Source organism: Tripterygium wilfordii, chromosome 16 (assembly GCF_013401445.1).
Source record: "Tripterygium wilfordii isolate XIE 37 chromosome 16, ASM1340144v1, whole genome shotgun sequence".
Taxonomy (NCBI): domain Eukaryota; kingdom Viridiplantae; phylum Streptophyta; class Magnoliopsida; order Celastrales; family Celastraceae; genus Tripterygium; species Tripterygium wilfordii.
In genome coordinates, this window is record NC_052247.1 from 1,374,006 (window position 1) to 1,397,463 (window position 23,458).

At 35.8% G+C, this 23,458-nt stretch overlaps 3 protein-coding genes and 1 long non-coding RNA gene across 6 annotated transcripts; 3 read left to right on the forward strand and 1 right to left on the reverse strand.

Moving 5' to 3' along the window:
• Window positions 1–666: 666 nt before the first annotated feature.
• On the reverse strand, window positions 667–6,135 carry LOC119981504 (OVARIAN TUMOR DOMAIN-containing deubiquitinating enzyme 9-like). 3 transcript variants are annotated; one of them, XM_038824654.1, is made up of 12 exons: window positions 5,758–6,135; window positions 4,993–5,044; window positions 4,459–4,841; window positions 4,109–4,374; window positions 3,891–3,964; window positions 3,738–3,792; window positions 2,876–2,935; window positions 2,653–2,726; window positions 2,500–2,548; window positions 1,845–1,929; window positions 1,322–1,378; window positions 667–1,065 (listed from the first exon to the last, which is right to left on the reverse strand). In XM_038824654.1, the coding sequence occupies exons 3-12, from the start codon at window positions 4,832–4,834 to the stop codon at window positions 1,010–1,012; spliced, it is 1,152 nt and encodes a 383-aa protein (XP_038680582.1). In that variant the 5' UTR covers window positions 4,835–4,841; window positions 4,993–5,044; window positions 5,758–6,135; the 3' UTR covers window positions 667–1,009. The 3 variants fall into 3 exon arrangements, with proteins under 3 accessions (XP_038680582.1, XP_038680580.1, XP_038680581.1); XM_038824652.1 differs by having other exon boundaries at window positions 2,861–2,935; window positions 5,758–6,131; XM_038824653.1 differs by lacking the exon at window positions 4,993–5,044 and having other exon boundaries at window positions 2,861–2,935; window positions 5,758–6,134.
• Window positions 6,136–7,681: 1,546 nt separating this feature from the next.
• LOC119981245 (putative disease resistance RPP13-like protein 1) lies at window positions 7,682–10,908 on the forward strand. Its single transcript, XM_038824300.1, has 4 exons — window positions 7,682–8,404; window positions 8,496–9,304; window positions 9,482–10,779; window positions 10,853–10,908. The coding sequence occupies exons 1-4, from the start codon at window positions 7,682–7,684 to the stop codon at window positions 10,906–10,908; spliced, it is 2,886 nt and encodes a 961-aa protein (XP_038680228.1).
• A 26-nt stretch (window positions 10,909–10,934) lies between these two features.
• On the forward strand, window positions 10,935–12,163 carry LOC119981386 (putative disease resistance protein At3g14460). Its single transcript, XM_038824476.1, has 2 exons — window positions 10,935–11,637; window positions 11,750–12,163. Exon 1 carries the CDS (start codon window positions 10,944–10,946, stop codon window positions 11,580–11,582), a length of 639 nt encoding a protein of 212 aa, XP_038680404.1. The 5' UTR covers window positions 10,935–10,943; the 3' UTR covers window positions 11,583–11,637; window positions 11,750–12,163.
• Window positions 12,164–14,216: 2,053 nt separating this feature from the next.
• LOC119980600 lies at window positions 14,217–16,682 on the forward strand. The gene is made up of 2 exons (XR_005463918.1): window positions 14,217–15,802; window positions 15,932–16,682. It is a non-coding gene; the product is annotated as an uncharacterized LOC119980600 (long non-coding RNA).
• Window positions 16,683–23,458: the final 6,776 nt, after the last annotated feature.

Below are 23,458 nucleotides of genomic sequence, written 5' to 3' on the forward strand. Positions count from 1 at the left end.
TTCATGGTATGCAGTGGCGGAGTTGGAATGCATTGTTACCGGGGTCACACTTTCTATAATGATAAACAATTACAAACCAAAATAACCTACTAAGCGGACAAAATAATATTAGTTAAAATAACCCAAATAACTCTACCCGCCTATCTCCACCACTGATGGTATGTTCTTAGTATGATCTTTGTAGGGTTATCTAAAGGGCAGAACGTGATTATAGATCCTCCCCTCTACATTCGACATTACGTGATTGTAGATCCTCATGTCTACAAGAAACCCATCGAGAAGCTCACCACAACTGGAGGTGAGAAACCCACACAATACTTGCAGACACTTATGGGTGCTTAGTTTGTAAGCGTTCTACTAAATCATCCATACATATGTTCGTTTTCAGAGAAGTGCATAGGACTGTCTCCCTCATACTCCTGAGAAGTCCCAAGCTAGAACCATAGATGTCATGTTTTCTTCGTCGCGTTAGTAATGATAGGAATCACAACAGGCAACAACTGATATCCCATTTATCACAACTGTTGAGTTGGAGCCCATGATTCTTATCACCAGATTGTAATTCCCACTCCCCAATCCCATTATATCAAGATTACTCAGAACAGTAGGAAAAGAAAGCACAGGCACAAAAACACATTCCATGATTTCCATCCCCTAAGGAAGCATGAAGTGCAAGAGGCAAGAGCTATATCAAACTCTCATTCATTCAATCAACAATGAGAGAAATTATTTATTGTTAAAATTAATGCTATATAATGCATGCCTACAATACCTAAGAGCCTATGAACTGCTAAAATGAAAATACCAAGCATTTGCATTTTGCCATAGCAGGCAAACTCAAAGAACCTCGGGAGATTATATACAGAGGATGGATCGAAGGAGACAAGACCCAATTATACATTACAGAAGTTGACGCAGCATCGATCAGTGAAAGAATGCTGACGAATGGCATATGCTCCATCACAAACCAGGATTTCTTCAAGAGACCAGATAACCCAAAATGACATGCCTAAGCTCCAAGCATCCACCATTTCTTCTTCTTCTTCTCCTCCACGAGAGGCATCTCTGCACATGAATCGACGATAAATAAGAAATTTGAGTCTGAATATAAAATTACAAACCCAACATGGAAAAGAGAAATCAACGTAAAATAGGAATCAGGACAGAATACAAGAGACTATTCAGGCACGATTTTCTTATGAACAGATAAAACAACAGTAGACCAGGTGAAAAATCCAGTTTAAACACAAAATGTGGCAATTCCACCTGTGCGCATCCCATCTAATTCTTTCATTATGTGTACATGAGTTGCAAATATTACCTCCTTCTGGATATATTGAATTGTAGTGCACCTCAGCCCAAAAGCTCAACAAAATAACTGTATGGAAGGGAAGGGGAAAAAATCTGAGACTTAGTGTCAATAAGACATCACACAACAAGGCTAGAAAATAAAAAAGTGAAATACTAGTCAAGGTGATCATATTTGCCAAGTCATTCTGGCCTAACCAGGAATAAATTCATAACCAGGTAAAACGATACAAAAGCATAATACACCTACAGCTGATAAGGACCACTATCAACTACAGTTAATTACAGCTCTCACCAACCCCTCCTTGATTGAGGATTAGAATATTCATCCGGTTGTTAAGAGAGAAGAGGTTTACTTCACAGTTAGGCAGAATGGTCTGCAGTAAAAAATTAACAGGCAGTGCAATGCTTGAAGTCTGATTGCATTCCCACAATATACCTACCTTCATGAGCTTTTTTTCGTTCCTAGATAACGGTCAACCTTCCCCAAATTGAAATTGGGATTTAATGTACACAAAAAGCTTTTGAAACCCTACCTCTTTTGGACTTTAGCATGCTTGGAAGAATCTCAATGTAACATGTATCCTTGAATGAAGTTATGACAAATATCTTGACACCAAACTGCAATTATATGCCAAACTGCGTTACCAATCAGATGAATATGTTTTCCAGTAAATAAACAAAAAATAAATAGTAGCCAAATTATGATGAAAGAACCATGAAGGCAGAGTAAAAGCAATAGCGCAACGCGCCTTGTATTAATCTATACCGTCATCCTATATGGTACCCAGGAACAAAGCCAAAAAAAAGATATATTTTTCTTTGATTAGGAAGTTAATATGAAATTTATCCTGGATAACTATCTCCAGCCCTAAGCCCCTAACTCATAAAACCACTTGTGTTTTCTCCATCCAAGTAATAAAAACATGAAAAAAAGCAAAATTTCTACCAGAGGATCCTCATTATCATATATATTTGAAGCTCAAATTAACTGATTCAAGCACATGGTCAGCCTGTTTGCTCATGTGATAAATTATTTTATTAACTGCCTGTGAAGTTCAGTTACCAAAATATTTGAAGAAGATTAAGGTATTAAGTGGTAATGGATTGAATAGCCAGGATTCACTCAAGAAGGCCAAATAATCAGAAAACAAATCAAACAATAAAATAAAGGTTTTAACTTGCTCGTACCCAATCTGCAGCAGCCTGCAATGTAACATGATCTCCCCATTCACCAGTCCTAGTTTATCCAATTAAGGAAGAAACAAATTAATGACATAGTCAAAGTGGTAGAAAGTAAATAATAAAAAATTAAAAACAAAAAAAAGGACAAGAAGATCATACTTGCTCATTTTCTTCAAATAGTCATCGTAAGCCATTGGAACATATCCCTCATACAAATCTGGATGAGACTTTAGCTGCTCATATCAAAATGGTCAACAGAGAAGCATCAAACTTCATGCTAAGATGTGCAATGATGTGTTTGACAACGGCCTAAAATTGACTCTCAAATTCAGCTTCTATGGAAAAAGCTTATTTGAACTCAACCAACCTGATTAACGATTACCTCTCTCACAAATCTGTGGTGATCAGAAGAATGATACAGTTGATCAGATAAAGATCGAAACTGCAAAAGTATGTAACTAATAAGACATCTTGAGCTAAGAAGATGGACAACTGGTATATCAGGAAAAAAAAAAAAGGATGGTCTTAGATAAAATACAAATAAGATTTTCAGGCAGAAATGGATCAGAATTAGCCAACAAAAATTAAACAAAACTGCAATAGATACAAGTTAACCATTAATGATTTGGATTCTATCAGGCAGCACCATATCAGAAAGCTTGGATTGCCACTCACAAATCATAGAATGACTACTTAATAGTTTAGTAGTACAGAGAAGCTGTCTAGATACATTTTAGACAGCAAACAACATGATTTAGGAAGTATTGTTAGTTACTCCTGAGCAAGGTGAAGTGAAAAATTTACACAGAAACAACAAAAGGACTGATAAGTCGTGCTGTTAAACATAGAAGAAACCATCATATACACTTCCAATTCTTTGCAAGAGATCACCATATTAAAAAGTTGAGTGCTTACATGGTACAAAGGGCAGTCAAAGGCACGATCAGCTTTTGGCGTAATTATAAATGGAATCTTAAAACTAAAAGATATTTTAGCATTCAGTAAACATTCATTTGCCATTTATTTGAAAACTGGCATAGAGCAACATAAAAAGTATAGGTAAAACAAAAATTAGAACTAGCAACTTCTGATAAAAATTATAAAAACAGACTTTTGATTTAAAACTTCATATTCAACAGTAACAGACATGTTTTTCCAACAAAGAAAAGGTTTAAAAATCAATAACTATGAACAATCATGAGCAATTCTACATAAGCATCTAATTTTGAATCAAGAGAACTAACCTGACAGTTACCATCTCCTTGAATCTTATTCTCTACCAGATCATATAACTGCAATCTAAAACAAACCAAACATCCAACATCAAATGTGATCTCTGAAAAGGAGAAGAGGGAAGGGTGGGTGGAAAGAGAAAACTGAGAATCCATCAAAATGACCTGTCGAGCAGCCTTTGGTGATCTGATATCTCTTCATCAGGTGATGGTAATTCTCCATTTATTTTAGGAACATGCTGCAAAACAATCCACCCATTCATGTGAATCAATTGATTTACCAATTTGGAATTTTGTTGCAACAATAGCCTTCTCAAAACAACAAGTCACTCATCACACTATCAAGAATAGAATAATACAACCCCACAAAACTTTTTACTTACAGGAACAGGGACCATGTCATTCAACCTCTTGCCTAGTTCACCATCAAGAGCTGACTCATCCACTATGTCTAATGAATCAAATAGGGTGTCAACAGAGTTCGATGCCTCTGGCCCACTTAGAGATGGACCAGAAATTCGCATTTCACCACCCTCTTCACTTTTTATTTTGATGGAAACCTTATTTTCCTCTTCCTTTTTCCTATGCTCATCTACCTGTTTTTGGTTTTCCCATTGACCGTCTCTCCCTTGCTGATCTTCGTCATCACCTACACAATAGCAATGTCACTAGACTGAATTAAAGGGAGTGCAGATAAAAAAATATTATGACACAGCAGAACTATTTTCCCCACCATGATGAGAAATCCAGTTCTGTTGAACGATGAATTCCTGCCCAGAATTATACACTCCAGATGCTTCAGCAGCAGCAACTCGTGAAAGTTCTTCTTGAAGAGCAAGCGCTATGACCACATCATTATCGACATTGGTATATGCTACTTCATCGTAACCATCTCTCATATACCGCAATTGACATCCATCTCTTTCATGCTGTGTCACACTACTTCTATCCACCGGTTCATTATAACCTTCACTAATATACCCAATTTGACTTCCGTCTGTTTCAAATTGTGTAACAGCACCACCTGAACCAACATTAGGAATTGCACAAACATTAATATGATGGAGACCCCATCGAACTACATCTGGATCTGGATCATGTGTCATCATTCTGTTCCTGCAATGATAAAAAAAGCTCAGTTGGCACAGTTACATACTGGGCAAAGACTTCAAATCACCAGAAACATACCAAGTAGTCACGATCAGGTTTAAGACACCATGATGTAAATAATTCAGGCTAAAGAAGCAAGTAGGCTAGTAGCACTCACCTTATCAAATAATTGCCTTAGAAACCACTTAACATGTAATTTGACCTATGAACTGCAAGAAACAACCCCAGAAAAATGAGGAAAAAAGTCATAACATTGACATGATTTCAACACTGTCAATGTTAAAAAAAACTTATTGGAATGCAAAATTTATAAGAAGACGAACAACAGAATCTGTCTGTCACAAATTGCCTCACTCATAATTTTCAAGAAGTGATATTTTAATTTTATACCAATACTGAACTCTGACATAAATCAATTACCTCACATCCATATTTTATATCAATATATCAACCCTGCCAAACTCAAGTGGAATCATTTTTGAAATCAACTATATGAGTCATGACATCACCCAGAAATGGAGATTCATACAGTTGAAGCCAAAATAATACATGGCAACTAGCGATCATCAAATTTGAAACTTCATTTCAAAAATAGCCAAACATGACTACCACACCATGCCATTTAAGGTAAAAAGTGCAGAACCAGAAGCGTATTGGGAACAATTAACAATTTTTTAAAATATAATCATCAAATCCTTAATCCTCATATCACAATCAACCCCCACAAAACTAAATAAATTAACAATTTTTTAAATATAACAACGGATTCCCACAATTAAATCTGAAAGAAAAGGCATGATCAATCAATCTCCTTTCTCGAACTGGAAAAAAATTCCCACAAAACCCTAACCCCCGAAAATTCCCGTCTACAAAACCAAACAAGAACATGTTCTTCCATTCGAATATCACAACCAATCAATACCTGTGAATTTCGAAAGAAAGGGGAGCCAGAAAAGAATCGGATAGGTTCAAAGTTTCGAATTTTTATAATTTCCGGGGTCCGCTTAAGGATCGAATAAGTTGTGGAATGCGGAATCGCAACGAAATAGAGAGAGAGAGAAAGACAATAGTTGGTGGAAAAGGTGGCGATTGATTAGGCGTCCAATCTTGAAATTCTGTTGGCTCCCCCTTAGTGTGAATCGCCGAACCGTCACCGCAAAGAATTCTTCGGCGGCAAGGATCAGGTTTCAAAGACACGCGTCGGTCTGATCATACCTTATTAATAATTTAGCGTGCTTTTGTTTCATTGATTATCCTTAAATTTCTCAAATTAGACGTTAATGACAAAACATGATGACCGGGTAAATTGCGAAGCCCCTGTTTCTGATAAGAAAATCTGCATCGGAGATTAATTATTGTTGATGTTAATTATGAAAGAATGGAAAACCTTTTTTATTGCAGGATTAGTCAAATATGATCTTGTGTGGTGGAATTAATGATGAGAGTTTGTGTGAATAGATAGACCACTATTAAACATTCAAATTTTTGTAAATGAATATGTATGACACATCTTCAAGTTCATGCATAAAAATAAAGGTAAACAACTCACCATCAATCGCTTGGATATAGGGGTGTAAATCATCGGTTTTGATTATTTTTTTGATAGAAATTTAACTGATTAATGTCAGTTATTCGGTTGTTAACTGTTCGGTTATCATTAAATAGTGTTTGAAAATAACCGATCGCTTGGTCGATTAACCAAGCAGTTCGGTTTTGTCGATAAATTTTTATAGCCCTACTTGGGTGATAGCCTTTTTGCATATCTCCTTGTCAAACCATATGGACTCAGGGAGATTCCAAGTTCGATCCCATTTGGAGCAATATTATTGTGACCACGCACTGAGCTTTGACTCAACTTACCATGTCGTTAGATGGGAAATGTTTGTGCGCGCGAATCTGATGACCAGAGTTTAAACTCATATCGGATGTTTAAATGACAAGTTTTTTACCAAAAAAATTAAACAACTCAAGCTCCTAGGACGAGTTTAAGTTCATATTGGATGTTCAAACGACAATATTGTATATTGTCGTTCTCGATTATCCAAAAAAAGTAAACAACCTCCGGGCTCTTGCAACGGGTGTGGTCGAGGATGGACAAGATATACGCACACGTTATCCACATATAGCATGTTTAGAGTTTTGTTTCCAGAAAGTGAATCAATTCATGCATACATGAAATGACAATAACCTCTAATGAGAGTCTGCAATTAAGTTGAATGCCTACAATATTTAGAAACTATCGTTTGCTTCATTTTGGTCAAGTAACTAGCAATTCTGCTGTCAATAACTCTTGTTTGCTTCATTTTGGCAGGGAAAAAGAAAATCAGAGGCAGTATAAGAGATTGGGCCTATACGTAACGTTTTGGCCCATCTCAAAATATTCTTGAGCCCATGACCGCCAACTTCAAGCGGTCTTCTGGACTACTGGTCTAGGTCTAGCCTTCCTTCCTCCCTCCTCTGTTCTTGGCTCTGTTCTTAGCATTTTTGTTGATTATTACAGCACTGACAGCTTTAGATTCAATGCCAAAACTTTATATTTCACTTTACATTTTTTTTTTGTAATAATTAGAAGAAAATAATTAATTGGTAAAATAATTCAAGCTAGCAAGGAATATACACAATTCTTGGGGTTTATGGTAGATGTAAAGTAGAATAAAGCAAAGAATAAATCTTTGCGTGGCTCCAAGGTTATGGCTTTTCTTTTCTTTTCTTTTCAGCAAAACCATAGAGGAGAAAGGAAAATAACAGAAAGAATTGCGAGACACATACATAATAAGTGTTATTTTGTGAGGTTTCTGTCTGAAACATCATTCTCAAACTCAACTCTTTTGTTTCTTCTGTTTACAATGGAGGTCGTTGCTGAAGCACTCGTATCGGCTTCCGTTGAATCGCTGTTTAAAATGTTGGGCTCTAGTGATTTGCTCAATTTTGCTCCAAAGAAGAAGATCCATGCCGACCTAAAGAATTGGGAGACGACTCTGAGGAGAATCAATGGTCTGCTCCAGGATGCTGAAGAGAAGCAATTAACTGATAAGGGAGTGAAGATATGGCTTGTTGACCTTCAAAACTTGGCCTATGACATTGAAGATGTATTGGATGAGTTTGCCACCGAAACTTTGAAGCGCAAGGTTATGAAAGATTCTCACGCAAGCACAGAGAAGTTGCACAAACTCATACCCTCTTGCTCAGATAAGTTGCAAAAACTCATACCCTCTTGTTCTTGTTCTTTTGCATTCAAGAGCAAGATGGCATCCAAGATAGATGATATCACAGAACGATTGCAGAATATTGCACAGCAAGAGCAATCGCTCAATCTGATGACGATAGCTATTGGGATGAGGTCCAAAGAGCAGAAAGAAAGGCCATCAACAACTTCTTTGGTAGATGAATCGCATATTTATGGCAGGAATGACGAAAAAGAAGCTATTGTTCAGATGTTGCTGAGGGATGAGGGCGGTAACAATTCCATTTCTGTGTTCCCAATATTGGGGATGGGAGGAATTGGTAAGACTACCCAAGCTCAGTTAGTCTACAACGATTCTACAGTAAAAGACAATTTCAACATCAAGGTATGGGATATGCGTCTCTGAAAATTTTGATGTTATCGGCTTAACGAGAACAATTCTGCGTACTCTAGATCCAGAGATCCATGATTTGAAGGATCTGGATTTAAATTCACTTCAAGAAAAATTGAAAGAAAAGTTGTTTCAGAAGAAATTTCTTCTCATCCTAGATGATGTTTGGGAAGAGGATTACAATCAATGGGATCTACTACGTGGACCTTTTGTTACTGTAGCACCCGGTAGCAAAATAGTTGTCACCACCCGAAAGAATAATGTTGCACCAATCATGGGTGATGTTTCAACTTTCCATGTGGTGAAGGAGTTGCCAGATGATGAGTGCCTTTTGTTACTGGCCTGTCATGCTTTGGGAGCAAATAGCTTCGATGCACGCCCAGATCTAAAGGATATTGGTAAGGAGTTGGTGAAAAGGTGTAATGGACTTCCGTTGGCTGCAAAAGTATTGGGAGGTCTCTTGCGCAATAAGCGAAGCCATGGAGAGTGGGACCGCGTATTGAGAAACAATTTGTGGAACTCTCCAAAAACGAGGAACAGTGTTCATCCGACTTTAAAATTGAGCTACAATGATCTCCCTCCTCATTTGAAGCGGTGTTTTATTTATTGTGCAATATTCCCCAAGGATTATGAATTTGATAGGGATGAGTTGGTTTTGTTATGGATGGCAGAAGGCTTCTTGCAAAATCCGCTTGGAGGGACGCTGATGGAGGACTTGGGAATTGAATACTTTGAGGATTTGGTATCAAGGTCATTCTTTCAGTCATCGACCGGTAATTTCAGACCATTCTTTCAGTCAAAATTATTTGTGATGCATGATCTCACAAGTGATCTTGCTCAAACTATTGCGGAAGATATTTGTTATAATTATGAGAATAAGACAAAGGTTGCAAGGTATGAAAGTGTCCGTCATGCATCTTTTTCTTTCGACGAAGACTCGCAAGAATGTGAAGTCTATTCTCGAATGAAGAGGTTGAGAACAATTTGGCGAAGAGGTGGTTATTATTCTGGCTGGGGAGTCTATGGAAACAAGATGTTGGACGAGCTATTAACACAATCAAAATGAGCAAGGGTGCTATCTCTTGCTGATTCCCCAACGGGAAAGCTATCGAATTCAATTGGAGATTTGATACACCTACGGTTCATCAACTTATCTGACACATTTATTGAACAGCTTCCAGAGTCGGTGAGTAGTCTCTTTAATTTGCAAACTTTGTTATTGTTTTCTTGTCATAAACTCAAGAAGTTGCCAGATAAAATTAGAAATCTGGTGAACTTGCGGCATCTTGATATTTCATCGACACCTGAGTTAAAGAAGTTGCCATCCGGCATAGGTATGTTGACCAATCTTCAGACTTTATCCAAGTTTATTGTGCAAGAAGGGGATGGAGCTACAATCGCTGAACTCCAGAACTTGAACAATCTTCGTGGCAGTTTATCCATTGAAGGGCTTCAAAATGTACAAGACGCAAAGTTAGCAAGCTTAAAGGGGAAGCAAGGCCTCGAAGAATTGGCATTAAAATGGGATTATTATGGAGGGAATGACGAGTCGGTGCTTGAACCACTTGAATTATATGGCAGGGATGATTATGGTAGGAGTCGCATGTCGGTGCTTGAATCACTTGAACCTCATCAAAACTTGAAGAGGCTTACCATTTCATCCTACGATGGTGCAGAATTCCCATCTTGGATGACAAATATTCGTTTGGTTTCCTTAGAACTGTTGAAGTGTGAACAGATCAAACTCTTACCCCCTCTTGGGCAACTTTGCTTACTCAAAGAGCTACGCATACATGGGTTGGGTGCAGTTAAAACCATAGGTGGTGAGTTTTATGGGAATGGCGTAGAGTCATTTCCATCGCTAGAGAGGTTGGAAATTGATGAAATGTCAGAGTGGATTGAATGGTCTCATGGCAATATGGGTGGTGATCAAGGATTTCCTAATCTTCAGGAGCTTATTGTATGTAATTGTCCTAAGTTGATTGGGAGTTTGCCAAGTGGATTGCACAGACTTAGGCATGTATCTAAATTGGAAATCATCGGATGTGGAAGTCTGGTATCGTTTGCTCCTATGGGCTTGCCATGTAGTCTAAAAAGCATTAGAGTTAGAAATTGTGATGCTCTTCAATGTTTCCCAATAATTTACACTGACGATAGCGAGCAGAGCCTTCTTGAAGAACTATATATTGGATATTGCTCTTCTCTCAAGTACTTGGAGGGAAACTTCAAGTTGCCTACCTCATTAAGGAAATTGACAATCGAGAGGTGTGGAAATCTATTGTCTCTACCTGATGGATTGATGTTGGAAGATGACAACGCAAATCAGTCTCAATCTCAATCTCATCTTGACTATTTGGCGATTGAGGAATGTAAGAGGCTTACCTCCCTTCCAACCGGCAAATTTCCTGCTGCTCTTAAAACCCTGGAAATTTCGGAATGTAGTTTGCAATTGGAATCACCATTTTCAGAGAATAACACGGCACTTGAATCAATTGTAATTGTGGGTAACGATAAGATAAAAGCATTGCCCTCCATGGACTGTTTGCCCAGTCTTAGGCATCTTGACATATCTGATTGTCCTGCTTTAGAGTCCTTCCCAGAAATGGGCTTCCTCAGCACCGGTCTTCAAAGGCTTGTTATACATAGGTGCCAAAATCTGTCATTGCTGCCCATTCGAATCCAAAGCCACTTCCCTTCACTTCGAGAGCTGTCCATAAGGAATTGTCCTAATGTGGTATCCTTGATAGAAGCAGTAGGTGGTGTGCAACGAAACCTTACTAAACTCCAGATATGGGACTGCGAGAAACTGAGGCGTCCAATACCAGAGTGGGGTTTGGGCATGCTATCCTCTCTTGAAAGACTTGATGTCATAGGTAGATGTCCTGCAACTGCAGATGTGGTATCGTTTCCAGACGATAATTGTTGTTGGCTTCCCACCTCTCTGAAATATCTCCGTATAGGATATTTCACGAGTCTGGAATCTGTGTCCATGGGACTCCAAATGCTCACCTCTCTTGAAGACCTGGCTATCGAACAGTGTCCCAAACTCCGATCCCTGCCAAAGGAAGCCCTGCCTTTCTCTCTTGAACGAATGTTTATCTCTGGTTGTCCGCTCCTCATTAAAGACGACTTCAGTGAAAGAAAGGGATTATACGTCGACTATTATGATTGAGAATATAATCAGTGGCAGTGGTGAGTGGCCTCTCTTGCAAATTCCAATATGTGATGTGAGTAGTAACACTTTTCTTTTCTTTAATATATGCGTCTTTACTTGTTCACTTCATTCCTTCTACTTTTCTAATTAAATATACTTGGTATGTATATATATATATATTGCAGAGCTTCAGATTATACGTCAACTGGGTCTCTTTGATTATACAAGACAAGTCATAAATCAATCAGAGTTTAAGAAGCCCAGGTCTGCCCACCCACCAAACACCACACATCACTTGTCTTTCTTGTTCATAGTTTCTATGCTTAATTTGTAATTTCACTGCCAATTTGATCCATCCTTTTTTATATTCATACCTTTCAGGTCATTAAGGATGAGTAGTCTCTCAAAGACACAATCGAAGGAGTTTATGGAAGAGTTCGAATTGGCAGTGGACTGACTAATTGGTTGTTTTTGTTGCTGAACAATTTCTTCATCACAAACTCCTTAACCATAATAAGGCTTGATGTATAGAAATATATATATCTTAGATGGCTTCATTTTCTTTTGTCTTTTTGGGTATATAAATCTTCTTACATCTTATGTTGTTATTAGTTTATAATTCACTAAATATGATGTGCTACTTGTAATGTTTTAAGAAGTTGAGGAGGCTTGAACCAATTTCCCATATGCATTTTCGCTTCCTTTGTTTCAAGGAAAATCACGCTTTTGACAAAATTCATAAATTTCTTTGAAAAAAAAATCATTTACCAACTTATGTTTTGTTAAAATATGTAAAGCATTACTCTCTGAAAAGAAACTCCCGAAAATCATATATTTCTTATCTGTTAATTTTTCTTAAAACAAACACAACATTTATTTATATTTTTTGCTTATAATTTCTTGGTGTTGATGAGTAATAAAATTGTTAGAAAAAATAAAAACACACATCTTTCAACAACTTCAATCCAAAATCCAAATACTTTCTCCCAACCAACTCCCAGAGAGCATAATAACAAGATCCTTGTACCTTTGATTCATATCTTCTATAGGAGGGCCACTACTCTTAAAATAACCAGGTCATTGCTCATTGTTCAACTATGGCATCCGGTAGCAAAATCATGACCACAGCTGTGTTCATGGTTTTCCACCAGAAAAAGTTTGTGTCCTCTGCCTAGTGAGTTGGACTTTAACCCGTAGTAGCTAGTAGCTAGACTTGTTCAGTGGGTTGTGCTTCGGCATGTAATAGATAGGCTAAGGAAGAACAAAACCATGTAGGCCCGATCATTTCACGTGTTTGCGACAACCTCTCTCTATGATTATCATATTGGAGCTTTAAAGATGTGGTCGAGTCGGAAAAGTCTCTGTCCAACATTGTCTACTACTGATGGAAACGCTAAAAAGTGAGTAGCTATCAAAATGTTCGACTATGAATGATGTTATTTTATATTCTTAATCGCATCAGAAAGTAATAAACTTCACAAATTAAATTTAATACAAAAAAGAAATCGTATAAATTGTGATTTAGTTTCCTGTGGTTATCAGAAAACTCTTGGATGTGGGTCATCAGTTCAAATATTATTCTAGTTATATTTTTAGGATTTTTAGTGGACATCCGGATGGACACAAATATGGAGGAATTGGATATTTCTAGGTCACGGGCGGATATGAGTATACATTTAGAGCCCATTTGATTTGCAGCGTAAAGCAATGGTAATGATAATCCTATTGCATTACAATGTTTGATACATATTTAACACAACAATGTAATGGTAATATGATTACTTGTAATTGAAAATAGCAATTTTTTTAATGATTTCCCAATTACAATTGCAATTAAATCATCATTTGGACAAAAGAAACCCCTAACACAGTATTTTCTTTTTCTCAATCTTTTTAAATGTGATAAATTATTTTTTTATTATTATATAATTTTTAGATAGAATGTATAACCTGAAAGTAGAGGTCACCAATGGGCTCGTGTGCCGAAATTTGACTACCAAAGCACAACCCAAGCCCGGAAAAGGATTGTTGGATCATAGGTCCTACATGTATAATTTTGATAATTCACCATCTTATAGTATTTTTTTTATAGTATTTGATTATATGATAAATTTGCAAATATGTCAAGTAAATGAATTTGATATGTATTGATAAACACGCTTAACTTTTGAGAATATACTATTGGATTAAAATGATCATGAAATCATATTTGAACATCATAGCATACATTTCTAATCATGATTCATCATATTTTGAGTGAATTGAGTGGCTTGAGATTGTTCATTTTCGGATGTCTAAAACTATTCAAAAGTTAGCCTGTGCACACTAACTTCCAAATGGCATAACTTAATCAATTGGGAGTTCAATTATGTCCAGAATTCAATTTTGAGGAGGAATGTATTTCAGCCATCCAAGAATGGACTATTTCCTAGGGTGAGCTAAGAAAAATCCTAAGTTCATCAAGCTTTTCACTAAATATTTTGTGTTAATTGGAATCACCCTTAGGGCTAACATTTTTATGGACATTATGGAACTTCTATTATTCTGTGCAAGTGATGATTTTATTTGTGAAGAGCATTTGAAGTTGGTGAACCAGATTTTCTTTCCTATTCAATGCTACGGTCTAATCTTTCTCTTGCTGAAAAGGGCGCTGCTGAGACAGGGACTTCTTTGTTTGAAGTCAACAAAGAAAAGGTTAAGTTAATTCCAATCAACGTTAATAAAATGGAGGGATGAGATTGTTCTTTCTTTAAAGTCATCAACGATCAAGATTGAAGGAAGATCAAGGGCTGATATTGGTGTGCAAAAGAGATCCAAGGGCTGTGAATGAAAGCGCCATTTCCATAAAAAGAGAGCTTGCCCGAAAATCACAGTTGGAGAAGCTATCATCGAACAGTGCAATTTTCTTCAGTCTTTGAAATTCATCTCTTCAAGATATTATCATCAATCTTCAAGCTTCTATTCAAGTTTTAGAGTTGATATTTGTTTTCTGAAATATTCATCTTCCTTAGGCTTTCATACTCAAAATTTATTGAAGAATTTGAAAGCTCTATTTGCCTAAATTGCATATCCTTATCCGTGAGCATCCAGAGTTGTAAATCGTTGAGAGTTCTCTTATTTTGTTGTGCTAAAACACTTTCTTGAGAGAACCTAGAGCTTAAACCACTTATCATTTTCTTGTGAAAGTTTTTGGGTTTCCTTAAAACCCTAGGATGAAAGTTTGGCGATTAGATTGAAATCCTTGAAGCTCTTGTGGGTAACCTTGAAACTCTTGTGTAAGGTTCTTGTGGTGAGCTTGTGAAAATTACATTCTTTAGTGGAAGTTGAAATCCTACGCTTGAAGGCTTAGGTAGTGGATGTAGGAAGGGGATCCGAACCATTATAAATTGCCTGTTCTTGTTCTTATTTGCTATTGCTTGTTTTTGATTGTTTGATTGCTTTAACTCACTGTTTTGGATTAAGCTTGTTGCCTTGCATCTCATTATTTGTCATACTTGATCTGTGTGCTTAAATCTTTGATTTTCATTGAGTATATTGGTCTAAGGCCCTGCCATTGCTTCTTGATTGAAACCTTAAGTTCTTAGTTGATCCAAGAAAGTCTTAGGTGACTAGTTGAACCTTTTGATATATATGTATTTGTTGTTGTTTTGATCAAATACTTAATTATTTGGTATTTTTATCTTAGTTTATAATCTGAATTTTAAAAGGGATTCTCAATTTCAAATTTGGAGACACAATTCAATCCCTCTTATATATGCCTAGGTCTATCAAAAATATCATGCTTGAGCAGCCCCAAATATAGTAAAGATTTAGTGTAATGGATATGAATACGGATCAGAGTATATCCTACCTAACCCAATCCGTTGTCATTCCTACCGTCTAACTTTAAAAAGCACCAACTAATTCATCTACCTCATTGCTGTAATTTCGTGCAACCTCATCAAAACAATGAAAGAAGTCATGGCCTTTTTTCCGAGCAAAACGACAAGGAAGAAAGGAAAATGACATAGAATCAACACACCATGACACAACACCTGTTTCGTGAAATGGATTTTAAGCTAGAGGACAAGGTAGGTGGGGCTAGGTAGGCTTTCTTTATTAGCATGAACATTGAACACACCACAGGTTCACAGCCGTGTTCTTGCGTTGGATTCCCACTAGAAAAAGCCTGCATATGTGTTCAGTCCACCACTGTCCAACCCACCAAGGGAAGAAAAGATGCCAGTTCTACTGTGCATGTAATAATTTCACGCGTTTTCTTCTTTTTCTTTAAAATTATCCCATATTTTCTTATACGCTTTTTGAAATTGAATAATGCAATGACTTCATTGCTGGGCTTTTTGCTGTAAATAACTCTATTGCTCCAGCAAAACCACAAGGGAAAAAAAGAGGAAAAGAAGACAAGGCCGGCCAAAGATACAGAGCCACAAGAGGAGCTTATTTTGTGAGATCTTGACCTTTGAAACCGCTCTCTCTTTACCATTTTGTGTTTCTTCGGTTAGAAATGGAGATTGTTGTTACTGTTGGAGAAGCACTCCTATATATTTATGAGAATCGTACAACTCAAAACGGATAATATTGTTTGTGTGTATGACGGCGTAGATTTATAATAAATTATATTTTTGAGGATTTTTAGTGGATAACCTGATGGACACGAATATTGGGGATTTGGATATTTTCCAGGGAAAGCACGGATATGAGTATTGTTCTGCTGTAATTTCTTGGAAACTCAGCAAAACAATGAGAGGGAGTCGGGGCCTTTTTTTCCAAGCAAAACGACAAGGAAGAAAAATAACGATTTGACATATCAATTTAGGCACAATTCTCTCGCTCCCTCCCTCCCTCCCTCCCTCTCACTCACTGTAAATGACTTGAGGCATATTACAAATTTATTTTTTGAATGTGGGTTATCAGTTCAAATATTGTTGTAAATATATTTTTAGAAGTTTTAGTGGACATCCTCATGGACACGAGTACTGGGGACTTGGATATTTCCAGGAAAAAGGACGGATATGAGTATTGTTTTGCTGTAATTTCTTGGAAACTCAGCAAAACAACGGAAGGAAGTCGTGGCCTTTTTTTTTTCCAAGCAAAACGGTAAGGAAGAAAGGAAAAGAATATAGAAAACGCCAAAGCGATATAGAGGCTGGAGATATCTTATGAGATTTGTCTTTTGAACCTAATACTCTCTACCATCTGAGCTTGAGATACGTCTATATCTATGTAATATAATAAAATGCACGGCAAGTCCACATAATTGTTGGCGAGTATCCACCGTCTACCAATGGAAGGCAAAAGTAATCTACAGGATTGTAGGTGACATCTATTTTTTTATACTATTTTTAAGCGATATCAATCCAAATTCTTTCTATTATTGATATTTCATTAATGTGTATATATATATATGTTAAGAGCATCATGCTACTTGTCCTAATGATCCCAGTTGGAGATATATGGAGAGGATTAAAAATACAAATGATGGGCTCCACGTACATTTTTAATTCCCTTCATATACCTCAACAACTGAACAAATAGCTTCTTCGTGTTAAGAGACTGTGATTCACGTGCTCATAATTAACTACTATATTATGCTGCAAAACTTGTATGGTATAACTTTTAAAAGGTGATGTTTGATCAAGTTGGGCTACTTTGAGTTGTAACAATCAAACATTGAGCTCCATATGCATTTGATTTTTGCTTTTTAATTCATTGGTGTACATTTTGTATTATTCGATTGAGCTCAAGGACAAGCTAGGTGGGGCAAATTGAGTAGCTTCTTTATCAGTATGAACACTTTACAGCTGTGTTCTTGGTTTCCCACAAGAAAAGTCTGCATATGTCTGCCACTGTCCAATCCAGAAAATGAAGGAAATGCCAATACTATTGTGGTTCAGTCCAGAGACTCGAAAAGTCTCTTTCCACTAGGGCTGTTACTGGTATGGTAAATTATCCATTGGTATATCATTACCGATCAATTGGTTACCGAAAATAGTAAAAGATTGGTATACCGTTACCAATTGTTCGGTACGGTAAATTTACCGATGATTTCGGTAACGGTAACGGTAAGCAAAGTTCAAAACCGGTAAATTTCCCGATTACCGACATATATATTAAATATATATTAATATTATTTTTAGTTTTAGATTTATTTAATTATGACCATTAGATTGATCTAATTTAATCTATACCATTGATTATTTTTAGGGTTATCATTTATATATCACTCGTAGCAATTTCATTAACTTTAAAGCAGCGTTTGCTACATAACAAAATGCTTTGTTGATATTGATTACATGCTTTTCTTCTCCATTTCCATTATGGTCTTTTATCTTTATTTATCTTGTTTCTTCTAGCTTTCATGCTATGGAGTTTAAAACACTTCGGATACTAAAAATATTATAAATTAATGAAATGAAAGATTTTCCGTTATAGATTGTTGGAATAATGTTATGTGAATTCTCCTTTCTTTTTTTCTCCGATTGATAGGTATTTTCTCTTATTCACATGTAGCACAATGATCCTTCTCATTAATCTATCATTTTTATTATTGGTATTGTAGGCAAGATGAAAGTGTTGTAGTTTCATACAATGACTATTAAGCACAATGCTACTTGATGCATTTTTTTTTCTTTCTCTTTTTTAAATAAGTTTAAGAATTGGTAAATTTACCAATTACCGACTTACCATTACCGATCGATCGGTATACCGACCATCGGTATACCGACTCTTCCGGTAACGGTAACGGTAACATTTTTTGAGTTACCGAAAGAATTGGTATGGTAACGGTATTCCGTGTTTGGTAACGGTAACCGTACCAATAACAGCCCTACTTTCCACTACTGTCTACAAAATGCCAAAGTGTGAGTAGTTTGTTGGGATTTTAGCATCGAGCCTGTTTTATACATAGTGACTCGATTTGATGATCCGACCCGAAAATATTTGTTGCAGATCCTGAGAGTAGATTTTCGGGATGGGGCCTTTAATGTAATTTTGGGCCCAATTTATTAAATAAGGTTAGGATATATAATTGTGATTGTAACCGTACCGCCGCTATCTTGTATTTTTTTTCTCTAAAATAGTGAAATCCAAGGACGTAGCCATAATTGGCCAAACCCTGTAAATCTTAGTGTCTTATTTTTTCAATTGCTTTATTTTCGGTTATTCTCTATTATTGATATTGTTCCCAACATAGCTATGAAAATCTTTCACTGTGATATGTGAATGATCAGTAATGACAGGGATATAGTAGTTGGTATCTCAGTTATTTGTTTGGTTGTGTGCACATGATTTCATTTGTATCACGTTTGACATGTGGAACTCACGAATTTATTCGGATAATGTGCATCCATTTCAACAATAGGATATCAATTGTTGAGATCTTTATCATCTTGGGTGAATGATATTATTTATATTCTTAATCGTATTAGAAAGCAATAAACTTCACGAATGAAATTTAAATTAAAAAAAAATGAAACCATATAAATGGTGATTTAGCTTGCTGTTGATATCAAAAAACTGTTGAATGTGGGTCATCAGTTCAAAATATTGTTGTAAATATATTTTTATGATTTTTAGTGGATATCCCAATGGACACGAATATGGGGGGTATTTCCAAGTAAAGCACCAATCGATGCATCGACTGGTGCTAAAATTATAAATAGTACATAGCTAAAATTATAATTGCTTTATGAGTTGCCTTATATTTTTGTATTCTCACGAGTACTCAAGTGTGTTTGTATTGGAAAGACAAAAAGACCCAAGTAGATTGTTTTCGGAATTGGATTTTGAGCACGATACGATTAGTTGGATTATGCATGTTTGCTACCCTATGTTCATCATTTTCACGTGTTTACGACAACCCTCTCTTTGACAATATTATCAAATTGGAAACCTTGAGGGGTAGCTCAGCTGGTAAGACCTGGACAGTTATACTGACAGGTCCAAGGTTCGAGCCCCCCAAAGGGCCACTGAAGGCTTACATGGTCGTTAACTTCAGGGCCCGTTAGATTAGTCGAGGTGCGCGTAAAGCTGGCCCGGACACCCACTATAATAAATAAAAAAAAAAAAAATTTATCAAATTGGAGCGTTAGTCAAATATGTGGTATATATCCACTGTCTGCCGATGAAAAGGCCAAATTAATCTATATGAATGTAGGTCAGATCTAGTTCTTTACTTATTTTTTAAGCTTATCTTTTGTGAAACAGTTCCAAATTCTTTCTATTAATGACATTTCATTCATCCAAATATGTTATGAGAGACTCTCATACGAGTGCTCATAATTAATTCCCCACTATATTATGCTGCACAATTTGCATGTTTTAACCTTTAAAGTTGATGTTTGATCCAAGTTTCGATACTTTTAGTTGTTTATTTTTTCTTTTTTCAATTTATTGGTGTACATTTTGTAGTTAGATTTTTCAACAGACCCTGGCTTCTCCGATGGAAATGTGAAAAGTGAATAGCTATCGAAATGTTACATTGTGAATGATATTATTTTATATTCTTAATGGCATCAAAAAGCAATAAACTTCACGAATTGAATTTAAATAAAAAATGAAAACAAATAAATTGTGATTTAGTTTGTTGTTGATATCAGAAAACTCTTGTGGGTCATCAGTTCAAATATTGTTCTAATTATGTTAAAGTCGCACATCCAAAAATTTACTAATGTCTTATTTATAAGGACCAAACCCACCCTTAACCACTAACATGATTTTTTTCTAGGCTTGAGTGAGTTGGGTCTAACCCACTTGCTTGAGCCTAAGGAAAAACAAGGTCCTATAGGTCAGATGTATCCACGGTAATCGAATAACCCAAAGCGGACAATATTATTGATGTGTATGATGGTATGGATTCCAGGGAAAGAACGGATATGAGTTTTGTTTTGCTGTAATTTCTTGGAAACTCAGCGAAACAATGAGAGGAAGTCGTGGCCTTTTTTTCCAAGCAAAACGAGGAAGAAAAGAAAAAGAATATAGAAAACGCCAAAGAGATACACAGGCTGGAGAAAATCTTGTGAGATTTGTCTTTTGAACCTAATACTCTCTACCATGTGAGCTTGAGACACGTCTATATCTATGTAATATAGTGCCCGTTTGGGCAACAATTTTCGGCAACAATATATTGTAGAAGTACCATTGTGAGACAATATATTGTTTTGGTGTAACAAACGGCTGTTTTAGGGTGCAAAAACCGAGACCGTTTTCGGACAATATTATCATCCTTTGTAAATTGTCTCCATTTCAACAATATTGAGACCATTTTATATGCAAATTACTGAATTAACCTCCTTTTAATCCGTGTTGATGCTTATACCCTCCACTTTCTTTCTTTGTCGGCGTTGTACTTATCATTCCACTGAACCCATTTGTTGAAGATAATTATTCAATAAGGATAGTTAAATAATTCTTTAATTATTTTCTTTAATTATTTTTAAAATAATTCTTTAATTGTCATGTTTATTTATTTTTAAATAAATTTAATAAAAATTAATTAAAATATCTATAATTATTATGTTTAAGGTAATACCCATACGCGTAATTTACACAACAATTTTAACAATAAATATGCTACCAGTAAAAATACAACCAAACACCTATTAACATTTCAACAACCATATATGCTACAATTTTTTATCCGCATAAATTGTGTACAATATATGCTATTGTCAAAATTGTCTACCAAACGAACTCATAATATAATGTACGTCAAGTCCATATAATTGTTGGTGAGTGGAGGTTTTCTTGGAATGTCATCATGTGAATCAAGTAGATTGTTTTCGGAGTTGGATTTTGAGTATGATAATGTTAGTTGGATAATGTATGTTTGCTACCCTATGTTCATCATTTCACGTGTTTGCGACAACCTTTTCTCACATGGCGTCTTTGGGGGCGGACGAGAGTCGTGGTTGCTCAGGGCATCAAAATCCTCAGAGCCTCATTTTTTTAAAAAATATTAGACTATTAATAATATAGTAGTCACAAGAAATGCTAAATAAGTTACCTATATTGTTTATTAAAAGTGATTTGATGGAAAAAATTGATTAAACCAACATAATTGATAACTTTGCATTTCAAAATATTACAAAATTCATATTTTTCAGTAATAGACGGCATTAATTTTTTTTTCAAGAGGACCCATTTTTTAAATTTAACTCAGGTGCCTTGAAGATTCGGGTATGCCACTGCTCTCTCTATCTGTATTGTCAAATTGGAGCGTTGATCAAATCTGTGATATCCACTGTCTACCAGTGGAAGGCCAAAGTAATCTATAGTATTGTAGGTTTATTTTTATTTTTAAGTTATATTTTGTGAAATCAATCCAAATTTTTTCTATTACTGATATTTCATTAATCTATATGTATGTGTATGTGTGTGAAGAGACTCTGATGCGTGTGCTCATAATTAACTACTATATTATGCTGCAAAACTTGTATGTTATAACTTTTAAAGGTGACGTTTGATCCAAGTTGGGCTATTAATTGAAATTGGTCTATATTAGTATGAACACATCACAGCTGTGTTCTTGGTTTCCCGCAAGAAAAGTCTGCATATGTCTACCACTGTCCAATCCACCAGAGGAAGGAAATGCCAATACTACTGTGCTTCAGTCCAGAGACTTGTCCACTACCATCTACAAAATGCCAGTCAGTGAAACGCATAATTTCATTTGTATAATGTCAGATATGTAGAATCTATTAATTTACTCGGATTCTATATATCCATTCCAATAATGGGATATCAACTGTTGAGATGTGAATGATATTATTTATATTCTTAACCATATCAGAATGAAATCGTATAAATGGTGATTTGGCTTGCTGTTGATATCAGAAAAGTCTTGAATGTGAGTCATCAATTCAAAATATTGTTGTAAACATATTTTTAGAATTTTTAGTGGACATCCCAATGGACACGAATATGGGGGACTTGAATTGGGTATTTCCCGGTAAAACTCCAATTGATGCATCGACTTCACTGACTGTAATTTCGTGGAACCTCACCAAAAGCAATGAAAGATGAAGTCATGGCTCTTTTTACCAAGCAAAACGACAAGGAGAAAAGGAAAATATAGCATACACCTGTTTCTTCTATAATAACATATTATTGTTACACGTTAACTCATTATTATAACCATTTTCTTAGTACGAACACATCACAGCCGTGTTGTTGCCTTGGATTCCCACTAGAAAAAATCTGTATATTCTACTCTGCATGTAATCATTTCACGCGTTCTCTTCTTTTTCTTTTTGACAATTATTAGATTCCAATGGCATGTGACTCATGAAGTAAGGGCACTTGCAATGGTATATAATTATTGGACCAATAAAAATGTTGTATTTTACTGGTATGGTTGTATTGTAAAACGTGTTTTGCTTATGTGACTGTATTGGGAGAAGTGTTTTGTTGATGTGGATGTATTGGTATTTGGTGTTTTGGTGTAGTTTTGTTGTGGATAATATGGAGGAATGAAATGTTGTTGGGTTGGGTGGAAAGAGAAAGTGTGTGGGAAGAAAAAGTGTATAGAAATTTGTGTTTTGCTGATGTGACTGTATTAGAATACGTGTTTGACTTAACTTTTTGTGTAATAGATGTGGGACCCAAGATTAATTTTGTTGGGAATATTTCTCCCTAAACCATTGCAACTGCCCTAAGTATTGTAATTGTTGGTCATATATAGTTTTTTCTTTTCTTTTTTTTTTTTACTTAATTTTTGTGAAATCAATCCAATTTCTTTCAACTACTGACATTTCATATGTAGTTTTTTTTTCTTTTCCCTTTTTGACAATTATTATCTCCCAATTACATATTATTATATAAGATTGTAATTGTAGGACTATGTATATTAATTATGGGATATAACACTTAATAAAAGTAAACTAATGAACAATAGT